General features: G+C 44.5%; 1 protein-coding gene across 1 annotated transcript in view; it reads right to left on the bottom strand.

Moving 5' to 3' along the window:
* grin2bb (glutamate receptor, ionotropic, N-methyl D-aspartate 2B-b) overlaps nucleotides 1–14130 on the bottom strand; it is a gene marked incomplete at its 3' end in the record, with an annotated part of 123228 nt that overhangs the window by 87111 nt on the left and 21987 nt on the right. The window contains exon 2 of the mRNA XM_080757229.1: nucleotides 12804–13532. Within this exon, the coding sequence (XP_080613355.1) occupies nucleotides 12804–13511 (708 nt within the window). The 5' untranslated portion in view covers nucleotides 13512–13532. The remainder of the gene's footprint in view (nucleotides 1–12803; nucleotides 13533–14130) is intronic.

Here is a 14130-nt window from a genome sequence, read left to right as displayed (position 1 = left end):
TTGGGTGCTTGACACTGACACATTAACTTGATTAAATAACTTAATGAGTTGGTAATTTTTTTTGTGCAACAAAGAGGAGAAACCTGCCGTATGTTTAATTTGATCGTAAGTACAGACTAAATACATGCTCCTTCAGAGGCCGGAAAAAATCATCTAGTTCGGACAGGCTTTCCAAACCAGGGACGCTGTGGGCGGCGCTGGGCGTGATCTCTTCTCCGTGTCATCAGCACCCATACCCGTGTCCCCCTAGTGTCCCCTAGGATACAGTAGGTTCCCTCACAAAACACATGCAGTAAACCTGGTCTCTATACTGCCTCCCCCCGGGGCGCCAGAAAGGAACTGGTTAGAATAATGTGCTCCTTCCACGCGCTACATGCTACAGGGGAAACTCCCCCCTGTCAGGTAATACGAAGCGGGCGCGGCCTGCTCACTCCTCATGCATTGAGGGAAGCACGAGCTCAGTTAGGGGCTCTCCTCAGGTTGGCAGAGGGAGAGTAGTGCCCAGGATTACACTTTAGGCAATTGGCACCGGGTGAAATATATGGGTTACAAAATTGTGGGATAACGTATAGGGGACAAAAAGGAGATGAAAAAGCCTACTGTATTGACAAAATATAGATATGTTAATTATTTCACCTGGACCAAAAATACCTCCACACAACAAATTACTAATCTAATTGTTACCCGATTTAATGCCTTAACCAGAGTACTTGCACAAGCCAGTTTGTTTAGTGTTTGTGTGTGTGTGTGTGTGTGTGTGTGTGTGTGTGTGTGTGTGTGCGTGTGCGTGTGTGCATGCGTGCGAGTGTGTGCATGAAAAATAAATGAACTGACTAAAGAACAGCCCCAGGCTTTGTCTTTCCATGACATCACACATTAGTCTGGGATTTCTTGCTTGGTTGTAGCTGTGGGAGAGTTGTCCTTGCTCAATCATGAATGAAGACTGAATGGTCAAAGATGAAAAGAATACGGATTCAGTATGTTAATGTGGCTGCATAATTCATAATCCATCTCCCAGTCACATTTAGTTCGAGATTTTAGAAGATCTGAGGCCAAGGATAGAAAAAGCATTAAGGGACAAGCAAACACAGTAACAAGAAGCCAAATTCTGGAGAGCGGGGGGCGAGGATATACAATTAGGCCATTGGGGTCTTTCCTGGGGAAAGAATGAAAGGAAATGATGATGCCATTTTCTGCAATTTGACATTATCTACTAAAACATTTTGGGGAGATTATTTAAAAACTACAGTAATCTCTTTATAGTAGGGGTAAATACAGTACTGCACTCATTTAAGGATTTTCGTGTCAATTATTTGTACTATTATGGTTATTGAAAATTATACTCACGCATTCACTAGGTTCTGCTGCCACTTATCTCGAAAAAGAGCTAAATCCTGTCTGCTCCAGCAAAACAAATTTTAAGGGGAATAAATTACAATAGAAACACAACAACTACATCCACAATGCAAATGGAATTTGTGGATAATAAAGCCACAGATTAAAGTAATTTGCCAAGTTATGCCAACATAGAAATAGCTGTATTTTCAAACACAATGCAGATGGAAGCAGCATGAGTACAGAATGATGATGAGACTGTGCTGACATCACATAGATAGCAGTGTCTGCTCCATTACCAATAAACCGTTGTAAACCTATAACTTCCAGGAAAAAAAGACTGCAGAAGCAGACAACCCGCAGCACTCCAAATTAGAAGAGTATATTCTTGTCTGCGCAAGGCTCAAAAATACGAAACAAAGGAGATGCCAGCACACAATAAATGTCCTTTTCACATGGTTTATTACCTCTGACGAGACAACGGACGCGTTTTGGCCAGGTGGGCCTTCTTCAGCGTTGAGGAACCTATAACTTCCTGCTCAGCCTCATCCAACCTAGCCTCGGTCTTATCTGCCTGGTCACAACGTAAGGCAGAGAAGCTATCGGCGGATGTATCCTCCGGAACATCCGTCAGATGTATTTCCCCCGGATACAATATTTTCCCGACCAATCACAAAACTTGTTTCATTCGCGGAGAATGTAAACTGATTTGTAAAGCATCAACGTCATTTCCTTGGCCGATACTTCCGCTAAAATCCTGCAACTTCCGCCCAAACAAATGATAGCCTCTACAGCGTAGGTCTTGCCAGGGTGCATCCAACCCCACCACTAGCACCCAAGTACATATAACCTGTAACCAATAAAGTAGGGAAGACAGACAACAAGCCTTCGCTATCGGGTGGAAACCTGAATCCATTGGAAACCTGTGTTCCAATGGATTCATTGTATAATGTGTTATAATTTAGTCACACAAGCTCTTGTTAATACTGACAGTAAGTCATTGGTTCAATATTTTGATTGATTGATTGTTTATTTATTTTCGTGTCATGCACACCTTGGGCTCCATTTTCGTCACCGCTATACCCCTTAGTCCCAAAACGTCTTTGCCTTTTTTTTTTTTTTTACTATTTTGCAAAACATTTCGATAGTTAAAATGGCCAGTCTACAAGCTCACAATGTGTCAATGTAGATTGGCTAGTTGAACTATTCAAAAATGTTTTGCTAAATAGTAAAAAAGGCAAAGAAGTTTAGGGATAAGGCGTTTAGCGGTGACGAAAATGGAGCCCCTTGTGCCCAACCCTCATGGGTTTATAAGACACCATTTCCCAAATGCAATTACAGCATGTGTTACATTACATAATTTATGCACTTACAGAATGTTTACAATACATAATTCAATATTTATAAAACACACATTTAACCACTTTCACACACACTAAGTCAGCACCACAGCTTGTTAAAAAGCAGAGCTATGGCAGATTGTAATCAACAACAGAACACAGCATGGCACCAACAGAATCAAACACTTTTCTCTCATTTTTGCCCTAGTGCTGCACTTTATGACATGAAAGGTGCTATATAAATAAAGTGTATTATTATTATTATTATTATTACTACTAAGGAGGTGTGGCGGATGCTTTCAGAGGGACTGTTTGTAGGTCCAAATGCATGATGACATCTGAGAGTAAGGCAGGGCTCGAAATTAACTTTTTTACTTGGTAGCACTGGTGGTGCTCCCAATTTCAAAATGAAGGAGCACCAGAAAAAAATTAGGAGCACCCACCAAAATCTAAGGAGCACCAATATGTAATCGATCATAAAATGAAATTTTATGAAATAATCATAAAAACAATAATATAACGTGTGGTTTACAAATAACATAAAATGACTAAAGTATAAAAATACATGCCAGAATTTAAAATGTAGTGTCCAGACTTTCTGTCCCTCATCCATCCATCTCTTCAAAGAGGCCGAGGCATCAAACATATCCAGTTGAGGACCCTCTAGTCTACACTGATTCCGGCCAGTCACCCAATCACCCGTTTTCTTTTTCTTTGTTTTGTGTTTTTCACCTTCATAGCCTATTTAGATCATATAATTAGAATTTCTAATATAAAATAATTTCTATGTAAAACATGGTATTTATAGCTATGCCTACTCACTATGCCTACCACTTCAGTGCTGGAAAATTACTCTAATGTTATACTTAAGTAAAAGTAGCAATACTGCTGCTATGTAGAAACCAGGTAGAAACACTTACAGGTCTGCTATTCTCTCTCCCTCCCTCTCTCTCATTCCCTCCCTCTCTCTCATTCCCTCTCTCTCTCTCTCTTGCAAGCGCGCTAGCGCGCGCACACACACACACACACACACACACACACACACACACACACACACACATGCCGGTCCGCCACTAGCTGGCTAGAGGCTCCGGTCTTTTCTGAATCGCTGCCTTGAAATAATGTACTTTCTGACACATAGTGAAGTTGCGAGCCGAGGCGCTCTGGAATGTGAGCGATGCAGCGCTCAACGTTGTCCCGTACCGTTGTGTCAAAGAGTAGTTAACTACACACGTTGGTTTGTTAGCATCAAGTGCTAGTGCAGCTAGCAGACAGGAGCAGTGCAGTGGATGTCAGAGAGCGGCTCAGAGCGCCCGTTTTTGTACAATCGATCGTTGTAGCCAGGCGCACCACAGTAATTATTTGTAGTGGCACTCGTGCTCCCAAATATATTTTTAGGTCGCAAAGGTTCAAATTCAGGCGCATTTGCGACCAAAATGGTCGCTATTTCGAGCCCTGGAGTAAGGCCAGAGATACAGGCTTGAACTGACTGAGGGGAGCAAATGAACAGACAATAAACAACAGATCTATGCACCCCATGACACGGCCGCCAATTTGGTCCTCGTGCCGATGACAAATGCAGTTGAACCCCAGCATCCATATTCTGGGTGGAACACTAGCCAAAATAACCAATCTACAAGCTTGTGTAGATTTTTTTGAGAGATCTTTTAGATACTTTTAGATACTTTTGTATACTTGGCCCAGCATTATTTCCCCCCTCTACACTAAATGTTTGCCTAATTTCACCGAATGTTCCCCTATCATGCCCTGAACAGGGACGTGGATGCACAACTAAGAAAAACCACAAGCTTAAGATGTAATAAATCAATAATTGTTGTGATCAATATTTCCCTATCAACAACATAAAATAAAGGGTTTTGTCACTAGAGTGTCTGTTATTTTTGTATTCTTTTTTTAATGAAGAAATTGCAAGCTATTCTTTGCTCTTGCCTTTCTTTCATCAGGGGAAGCCAGACTGCATTAACGACACAGAGCACAGAGAGGAGAGTTCTACAAAACAAACAAAACACACTTATTAATATTAATCCACGGGTCTCAGAATTGGCCACTTTGCTGCACAGCAGACTGCATTTCTACCCCTAGAGAGGTTCACTGAGAGAGCAAGAAGTGCAAACCACTCGATTTCGCACATTGGAAAAAAAGTTATAGGCTTTTTGAAGTGGAACCAAAAAACAAACAAACTGTATCAACTTGAAGAAAACCAGAGCATTTCTCATACGTTTTATGAGAAATGGTTTAGGGATGGAAGCCTCCTGGTGCCTTGTTTGCGCAGAAAACAACTACCGTAATCTCCCCAACCACAAGGACAGGGCCCATTATCTTTGAACACCAGCATGCTCACACTTAGGTGTGTTCACGCACGCACGCACGCACACATACATACATACTGTATTACTTAGAGGACATAGACATGTTAGGGCGTCATTGAAAATAGCGCTGTCAGGTGTAAAGGAGCAACTTGGACACTCAGGCATGAAGGGAGCATGAGTTAAGTCCGTTGCTCTCCCCAGGTTGGCGGAGGGTGTGTAGAGCCCAGGATCACAGTAGATGATTGGCACAGGGGTGAAAAATGGGTTACAAAATCGTGGGATAAAAAATATATATATATAAAAAAGAAAATAGCGCGCGTTTTGAACTAGTTTTTCAGCTATTTTCCGCTGCGTGAGATTGCCACACAATGTTGTGTATAGGGATACTCTAACCCCAAACCCTAAATCTAACCTCTAAATTCCTAATCCTAACTCCAACCTCAATCTGTTCCTAAATGTAAGCCTATTTAGTTTTTTACCATGCCGGGGCGGCAGTGCCAATGACTCGGGGGTAGAGCAGCCGGATGGGAACCACAAGGTTCCCAGTGTTAGTGTCAAAGTGTCCTTGAGCAAGATGCTGAACCCCTTAATAGCTCCCAGGTTGGTGCCTTGCATACAGTAGTTACCTCTGCCATTGTTGTATGAATGTGTGTGTGAATGTACATGTAAAGCGCTTTGGATAAAAAAAGCCCATAAATTCTACTAATACTCACAAGTATAGTAATTCACTTACGCACGCGCACACACACACACACACACACACACACACACACACACACACACACACACACACACACACACACACACACACACACACACACACACACACACACACACACACACACACACACACACACACACACACACACACACACACACACACACACACACACACACACACACACACACACACACACACACACACACACACACACACACACACACACACACACACACACACACACACACACACACACACACACACACACACACACACACACACACACACACACACACACACACACACACACACACACACACACACACACACACACACACCTTAACTCCCAACAATAGATCTGAGAGACCTCATTAGTCTCTGGAGCCGGAGGTGAGTTGTGGGTCGGGGCCAAGAACACTGCTGTCCCATTATGCCGAAACCAACCCATGGCACGGTGTGAATGAATGGCTAAATTGGAGTGTGTGAATTGTTTGGTGCATAATGGACCTAACCTGCCTGCATCTGTTTCTGGTTCACCCATTTATTATAACGGGGTGAGGGAAGGAAGATGGAAGGAATCCTATGCATACAATCAACCAACAATGACTCTTTATTTCGCCATGCCCCTCATGTGCACTGACGCCAGTAAGCATGTGGAATAATATTAGCTTAAAGATCAGCGGCTGAAAGCAGAAAAGGGAAATGTACATCCAGCGTCGTTTTCAAATGGAAATGGTAATTGTTCAGTGACCAATGAATGATATCAAGCAATCAAATGGTTTGCCCTACCCAGATGCCTGAAGACAAAGCCTGCTGGATATTTATAACAAAATGGATTAGACATAATTGTGGATTGATAGAGAATGGACCCAGCAACCTGAAGGTAATTGAGTTATTGATGCTGGAAAATTCATTCACTCAATCGCGCGCGCGCGCACACACACACACACACACACACACACACACGCGCGCACGCACATGCACACACACACACACACACACACACACACACACACACACACACACACACACACACACACACACACACACACACTTCTGTTCATACAACTCCCCCTCATGGACTTTATACAGGCTTCATGTTACTTCTCTCCCACACAGCTCTCTGCCTTTGCATCGGAGATTTCACCAGCATTCTCTTAACCCGATTCATATACGGTATAGGGCAGGCTATACATTGTACACCGCAGTGTAATTGTGCACTAGTGTTGATTTCGTCGACTAAAACTATGACCAAAAAATTTCGACTACCTTTTTTTCCGCCGGCATAAACTAAATAAAAACATAATAAAAACTGAGCTATGACTAAATATATTTACAAATTTCGTCAACTTTTCATGGTTACATGCTGAAAATAGCAGATCGGCTATTTATGCAACCGAGTGTAAATTCAGGTATTGGCCTGCCAAAAAAAATTGACAACCAAATCCAAGTTAACTGCCACCGGGTGGCGATAGAGGGTAGAGAAATGACAGAGTTAGTGGGGGGCCCTCTACTGTACTGTACTGTACTGGCACACCTGAAATCATCATATACTGTATACAGTTAATATGTGCATGTGTGTTTGCGTGTGTATTAGGTTGTGCACAGCTGGTGAAAAACAACCATGCTGTTTTCGTGCTCAGACGCACCCAGCCACCCACACAGCTCCGTAAGGGAGTGGTTGTACCACTCAAAAATCACAAATCAGATCCGAACATCGGATGGATGATGACCACCACGGACAGTGCTGAGATAACAGCCAAAGTAGATCCTACTTTTAATGGGACCCTATATGGGATGCGCGCACTTATGATATTTAGTCGACTAAAACATTTCAGATGACTACGTAAATGTGACTCAAACTAAATTACATATCATTCAAAAGACTGTGACTTAAAACTACATCAAAAATTGCTGTCAAAAACATCAATTTTGTGCACAACTTGTCAGGAAAAGCCTGTGCAATACTGGACACTGTGTGATCAACACCTCACCCCGTATCCATCTTTCCACCCAGTTTGTTTTCTGTCTCATTCTCTCAACTTCTCCGTTTTCCACACCAACGACAATCCGCCCTTCCCCCCTTCCTTCCGTGGCTGAGGGTATTGTGAATCTGAAGAACCCCGTTCATTTTTTCTTCCAGGCCCAGAAATTAACACGCCTCCTCTCTCAAGCTGACTTTATATATAGAAGACAAGTAAATGTATAAGCAAGTGGTTGCCACGGCAACCGTATCCACCACACCGAGATCTGCGCGCGTTTGATCACCCATGCGCACGCGCGCGCGCGTGTGTGTCAGTGAGTAAGCATCAGAGGGAAGAGATAAAGACACAAGCAGAGCCTGGCAAGTGGAAAATCACTTCTAAGAAAAACCCTTCAATGGAAAGCATCAACATCATACACTGTACAGTGTAAAAAGACATCTTCGCTGGTGTCTCGTTCCTCCTCCTCCTCTCTGCGGCAGCATTTTAAAACATCTGTTTCACCTCTGCCTCAGCGCGGTGTCTCCTGCAACATGTCCCTCTCTCGGTTGGTGCCCTCGCTGTCTTTCTGTCGCGCAGGTTTCAAACGTGGTAATTACACGTTGAGATCCGTGACAGCCACACACACGCTGTCAGTGCTGGGAAAAGTACTTTTTGCGGTATCCATACTGAAATGTAGAAATACTCTCTGTTACAAGTAAAAGTCCGGAATTCAGAATGTGCTTGAGTGAAATAATTATTATTAAAGTATTGGCATGAAAATGTATTGTAAAGTGCTAGTACTCTACTCATTATGCACAATGTTCCATTTCAAGGTTTTCAAATGTATTTCAATCTTTTGAATATCCCCAATCTGCAAACTTGTGAGCTTGTAGATCGGCTATTTTCAAATGGCCAAAATGTATATAGCAATAATATTGCAATAATAATCGAAATCTATATAACTACAGTTTTCCAATAAATCTAGTGCATGGAGTAAAAGTACAATATTTGGATCCGAGATGTAGTAGAGTAGAAGTAAAAAATCACAGCTGTGTGAAGTGAGAGGCGCTCTATCATCGTACATCATCATGACGTAACATTTTCTCAGACACATATGACGTAAATTCTCCATTCATTGTCAATGGGAATTTAACAAAAATACCGATTTGCTCAGACACATATGACATAAACTCTCCATTCATTGTCAATGGCATTCAATGTTTGTGCTTAAGTACAGTACTTATAAGTAAATGTACTTAGTTACTTTCCACCACTGCACACGCTGTGTTATTTCATAGCCATCATCCCCCCCCCATCCCCCATGCACATACGCCTTTAATCCTTTGTTCTTTATACCTCTACAATATCACTCCCTTATTCTTCCCCCTCTCCTTTCCTATCCTTCTCCCCCTCTCTTTTCCTATCCCTCTCCTTTCCTATCCTTCTCCCCCTCTCCTTTCCTATCCTTCTCCCCCTCTCCTTTCCTATCCTTCTCCCCTCTCTTTTCCTATCCCTCTCCTTTCCCATCCTTCTCTCCCTCTCCTTTCCCATCCTTCTCCCCCTCTCCTTTCCTATCCTTCTCCCCCTCTCCTTTCCTATCCTTCTCCCCCTCTCCTTTCCTATCCTTCTCCCCCTCTCTTTTCCTATCCCTCTCCTTTCCCATCCTTCTCCCCCTCTCTTTTCCTATCCCTCTCCTTTCCTATCCTTCTCCCCCTCTCCTTTCCTATCCTTCTCCCCCTCTCCTTTCCTATCCTTCTCCCCCTCTCTTTTCCTATCCCTCTCCTTTCCTATCCTTCTCCCCCTCTCTTTTCCTATCCCTCTCCTTTCCTATCCTTCTCACCCTCTCCTTTCCTATCCCTCTCCTTTCCTATCCTTCTCCCCCTCTCCTTTCCTATCCTTCTCCCCCTCTCCTTTCCTATCCTTCTCCCCCTCTCCTATCCTTCTCCCCCTCTCCTTTCCTATCCTTCTCCCCCTCTCCTTTCCTATCCTTCTCCCCCTCTCCTTTCCTATCCTTCTCCCCCTCTCTTTTCCTATCCCTCTCCTTTCCTATCCTTCTCACCCTCTCCTTTCCTATCCCTCTCCTTTCCTATCCTTCTCCCCCTCTCCTTTCCTATCCTTCTCCCCCTCTCCTATCCTTCTCCCCCTCTCCTTTCCCATCCTTCTCCCCCTCTCCTGTCCTATCCTTCTCCCCCTCTCCTTTCCTATCCTTCTCCCCCTCTCCTTTCCCATCCTTCTCCCCCTCTCCTTTCCTATCCTTCTCACCCTCTCCTTTCCTATCCTTCTCACCCTCTCCTTTCCCATCCTTCTCCCCCTCTCCTTTCCTATCCTTCTCACCCTCTCCTTTCCTATCCTTCTCCCCCTCTCCTTTCCTATCCTTCTCCCCCTCTCCTTTCCTATCCTTCTCCCCCTCTCCTTTCCTATCCTTCTCCCCCTCTCCTTTCCTATCCTTCGCCCCCATTTCCTTTCCTAACCTTCTCCCCCTCTCCTTTCCTTCTTCCTCATCTCCTTTACTATCCTTATCCCCTCTCCTTTCCTATCCTTCTCTCCCCATCTCCTTTCCTATCCTTCTCTCCCCATCTCCTTTCCTATCCTTCTCTCCTTTCCTAGTATTGCTCTCTATCACTTCCATACAGTCTCTTGCCCTTTTTATAGATCCTATTGCATTAACACCGTGGCCGCGCGACATCATGCCGCACAATCTTATTTGAATTATCCTGAAACATGAGACGCTTTAGTTATGGGCCGTGCATAAAGCTTGTTTTGACCAAAACGCAATCTGGGAAAATAATCTGAGATAAGTGAATAAAAAAGAGGCAGACTTTTTCACTTCCGTTTTTTCAGTTTTTATCGATCGCCTAGTAAACAAGAGCTATTCATGCCGTGGTGAAGAGCGCGATCTATAATAAACCAATATATAATAAACATCATCGGTGCATTTACCGTTGGATTAGACTTAGACGTAAATCTACTTCAATGGCAGAGAATGCATTAAAAACCTGGCCCTTGTCTCTTCTAAAGTAAACCCTGGTGAGTGAGTTACATTGACTTGGAAGAAGAGGGAGGCATTCAGGTTTTATGAGTGATTGTGAACCATTTCCGACCTTTGCAAACCGCCGTATGGGCCTTTAGGCTGAGGGGGAATTGATTCAATTCCCCTTCATTTGGGACATTCATGTGGTTCTCCCTTAATTCAATTTGAGAGACAGGCAAAAATAAATATCCAACTGAATAAAAAGGCCTATAGCACTGGTACCGGACTACTATACTCAGCATCACAGTTTGGAACATTTTATTTTCAAATCTTATAATGCAACGAGACAGTCAAGTAAAACTCTTCAGTTTTGTGGGCCCCAAGTTCCTAAGGGTCTTCTACACAAAAGCACCACAGAGAGCACCCTGACTGGATGCATCACTGTATGGGGACTACACTGCCCTCAACCACCAAGGGCTGCCATGCACAGACATTTTGTGAGGGCAGGTGCCCTAATGTGCCCCCCCCCCCCCCCCCCAAACACACACCCACACACAACAAAGACACATTTTTGTAATTGCTCTTGTATATATTTTTACTAGTACTTTTGTTTTTAACTGCTCTTTCCAATTTGTTACTTTATTGCTATTGCTGCTATTTTCTCATTTCGCTGCAATGTTGAGCCCCAATAATTGTACTCTATACGTGTATGTGACAACAGTAAAGAATCATGATTCATGAATGTTGCAAATCAACGACCGCTGTAGTGAATCCAATACAACCTCAGTATTTCTCCAACAGCTATGAGCTGAATCAAAAAGATAATACATGCCCGAGCCTCAATATGGATTCCCGGAGTGTTCAGTAATTGACTCACTCACTGGTATAAGCCTATTAAGAAAACATTATTCTAGTGCACTGTTTGAATAAATCGTTCCATTACCACATCACCGATTCTCCATGTGTATCCTAGATTAGATCTCTTATAACCACATTTGATAAATCCTACAGAACCTTTCTTTTGACTTGTCAAGCATCCCATGGTTATACACACTGTGATTCATTCCTCTTAGAGTCAACTCACTGTCAACGACTTCAATGTGAGGTTGGATACACAGGGGAATTCAATTCACCATGCACTTCTTAAACCCTAGTAGTAAATCACCTGTGTTATTTGGACCTATTTTTCTCCATGTACACCAAATCTCACTGTGAGCTATTTGTGGCTAATGTTCCCCCCAAAATATGGATGCTGAACACAGACTGCTGGCAGCCCTGGTCAATGAAGTATGTATTGTATGCTAACCCAGGGGTGCCCAAAAGGTAGATCGTGATCTACCAGTACTGTAGATCACAAAGGCTGTGCAGGTAGACCACATGATGCCCCTAAAAAGATATAATTTAAATATAAAAAGGCATCTGCCACATGAATTAAGGCGACTTTACTTGATTGATTGACATAAAAAAGTCAGCTCAAACCCACAAACAATGCAATGTCTTCTTTGTTTTCAAGAGTGTTGCACACAAATGTCAGTAGCATTACAATGTTATGTACCAAATGTACCATTCTATTATATGTAACATCAGTGCCACTAGTCCAAAGGTACATTTCTTCAAACTATTTTCAGGAATGGGATAAAACAACTTTTGGTGGGTAGATCTCGTTTAGCTGGGCATTTTGAAAGTCGCTCTGAAGTAAAAAAAAAAAAGAAGTGTGGGCACCCATGGGCTATAAGGATGTATTCTGGGGCAGTGGTTCTCAAACTGGTTCTCAAACTCTTTTTATGGTGCACAAATGTGGTCAACACATTGGCTGAAAGGATTCTGGTGTAGAGCGAGCGCTGTACGCAGTTGTCCATAGGAATGCATTAACAAAATGTGGTGTTTTTCCACCGGCTCCTACAGACTCGGGAAAACAGTTTTTATATGATCGATGTGTCGGGTTGTCACCCCCGAAACCAATGGGGACCCATAGGTTAGCGAAAAGTGCCATCCAGCATATAAAAAAAGAAAAACTAAATGTGGAAATGGTGTTTGGCAGTCAATGAGACCTGTAAGGGTCAATTTGGAAGCCCCTCAAGGAAGTCTGAGGGTCCCTGGACCCCCTCCCCCACTTCTCCAAACAACAAACAAAGCCCTTACCTTTGCTGCCATGACCATGGAGGACCCTCCCCGGATGCCCAGGATGGGGATGTGCGTCTGGGCCGAGATGAAGTCCAGGATCTGGGCGATGGCCTCCTGGTCCGTGTCGTCGCCAAAGACCACGCCCTGCAGCGAGTGCCGCGTCATCTGCCCACAGATCCTGTTGATGATGCTCTTGGGGTCGGTCTCGTTCATGGTGACCACCTCCACCTTGGGAGGGTAGGGGATGTGCAGGAAGTCCTCCTTCTCCAGCCCCACGCCCAGCGTCACCTCACTGGAGTTGCCCACAAGGATGACGGCGATGCTGAGCGAGCTGACCAGCTTGGGGTTGACCGCCGGGGAGATGGGGGGCAAACCCGCGGCGTAGTGAGGGGGCAGGAGGGCACCGCCCCCCCTCTGTCCGCCGCCCCCTCCCCCTCCCCTCTGGCCTCCCTGCGTCCCCTGGGCACCTCCGGGCCCACCTCCTCCGCCGCCGGGCCTGCCCCCCGCCCGGCTGCACTCGCCGGCCGGAAGGAGGAGCAAGGAGAGGAAGAGGAGGGACAGGGACAAGGACAGGGAGACGGAGGGCAGAGCCAGTCGGGGATGAGGATGATGGTGGGACGGGTGGTCTGGAGCGGCAGGAGGAGGAGGAGGGAAGGAGGAGCCGGGGGAGAGGAAGAGATAGTCCTGAAGACGGGAAGGAGAGAGGCGGAGGCTGACGAGCATCATGGAGGAGTGTAAATGCAATCCCTGGAGGAACAGAGAGAGAGAGTGGGGTGGTAAATATATGACACACACAGAACATGAATACCTGAAATTGGATTGAAAAACATCACACTCGTGTGAAGTAAGGGGCGCCTGGTAATGTTTGTTGAAACTGCTGCAAACAAGCATTTAAAGTCTGTAGACTTGGCTGCCATGTGACGTGATTTCCAAAAGCTAGATGTTGGGAGGGTCATTAAATACATGATTGTGCTTAGGAAGTGCAAAGTGATGCAGCTGAGCCTTTCTCAATGCCCCCCTAACTCTGAGAGTGGATGGAAGTGGAAGAGTATACACATCATTGGAACCAAATGGAACCTCAGAGTTACAGACCTGTGAGGGTCAAGGAACCCTGTGTGGGGGTCCCTCCCTGAACCCCACTTTGAGCACCATTGCTTTAAACTAAAACGCAAAGTGAATGACCCACATTGCCAGGATATCAGCGTGAACACGCACACGCCCTGGTAACGTCTGTCCCAACAGCCAGGAATCTTGGTGTTGTCCTGGACAGTCAGCTCTCGTTCAAAACTCACATCACAGCCGTCACTCGATCCTGTAGGTTCACACTCTATAACATACGACGAAT

The sequence above is a fragment of the Protomyctophum bolini genome (assembly GCF_963924005.1).
Source record: "Protomyctophum bolini genome assembly, chromosome: 3".
NCBI classification, from domain to species: domain Eukaryota; kingdom Metazoa; phylum Chordata; class Actinopteri; order Myctophiformes; family Myctophidae; genus Protomyctophum; species Protomyctophum bolini.
The sequence above is the reverse complement of the archived record's forward strand: the minus strand, read 5'-3'. Positions and strand labels throughout refer to the sequence as shown.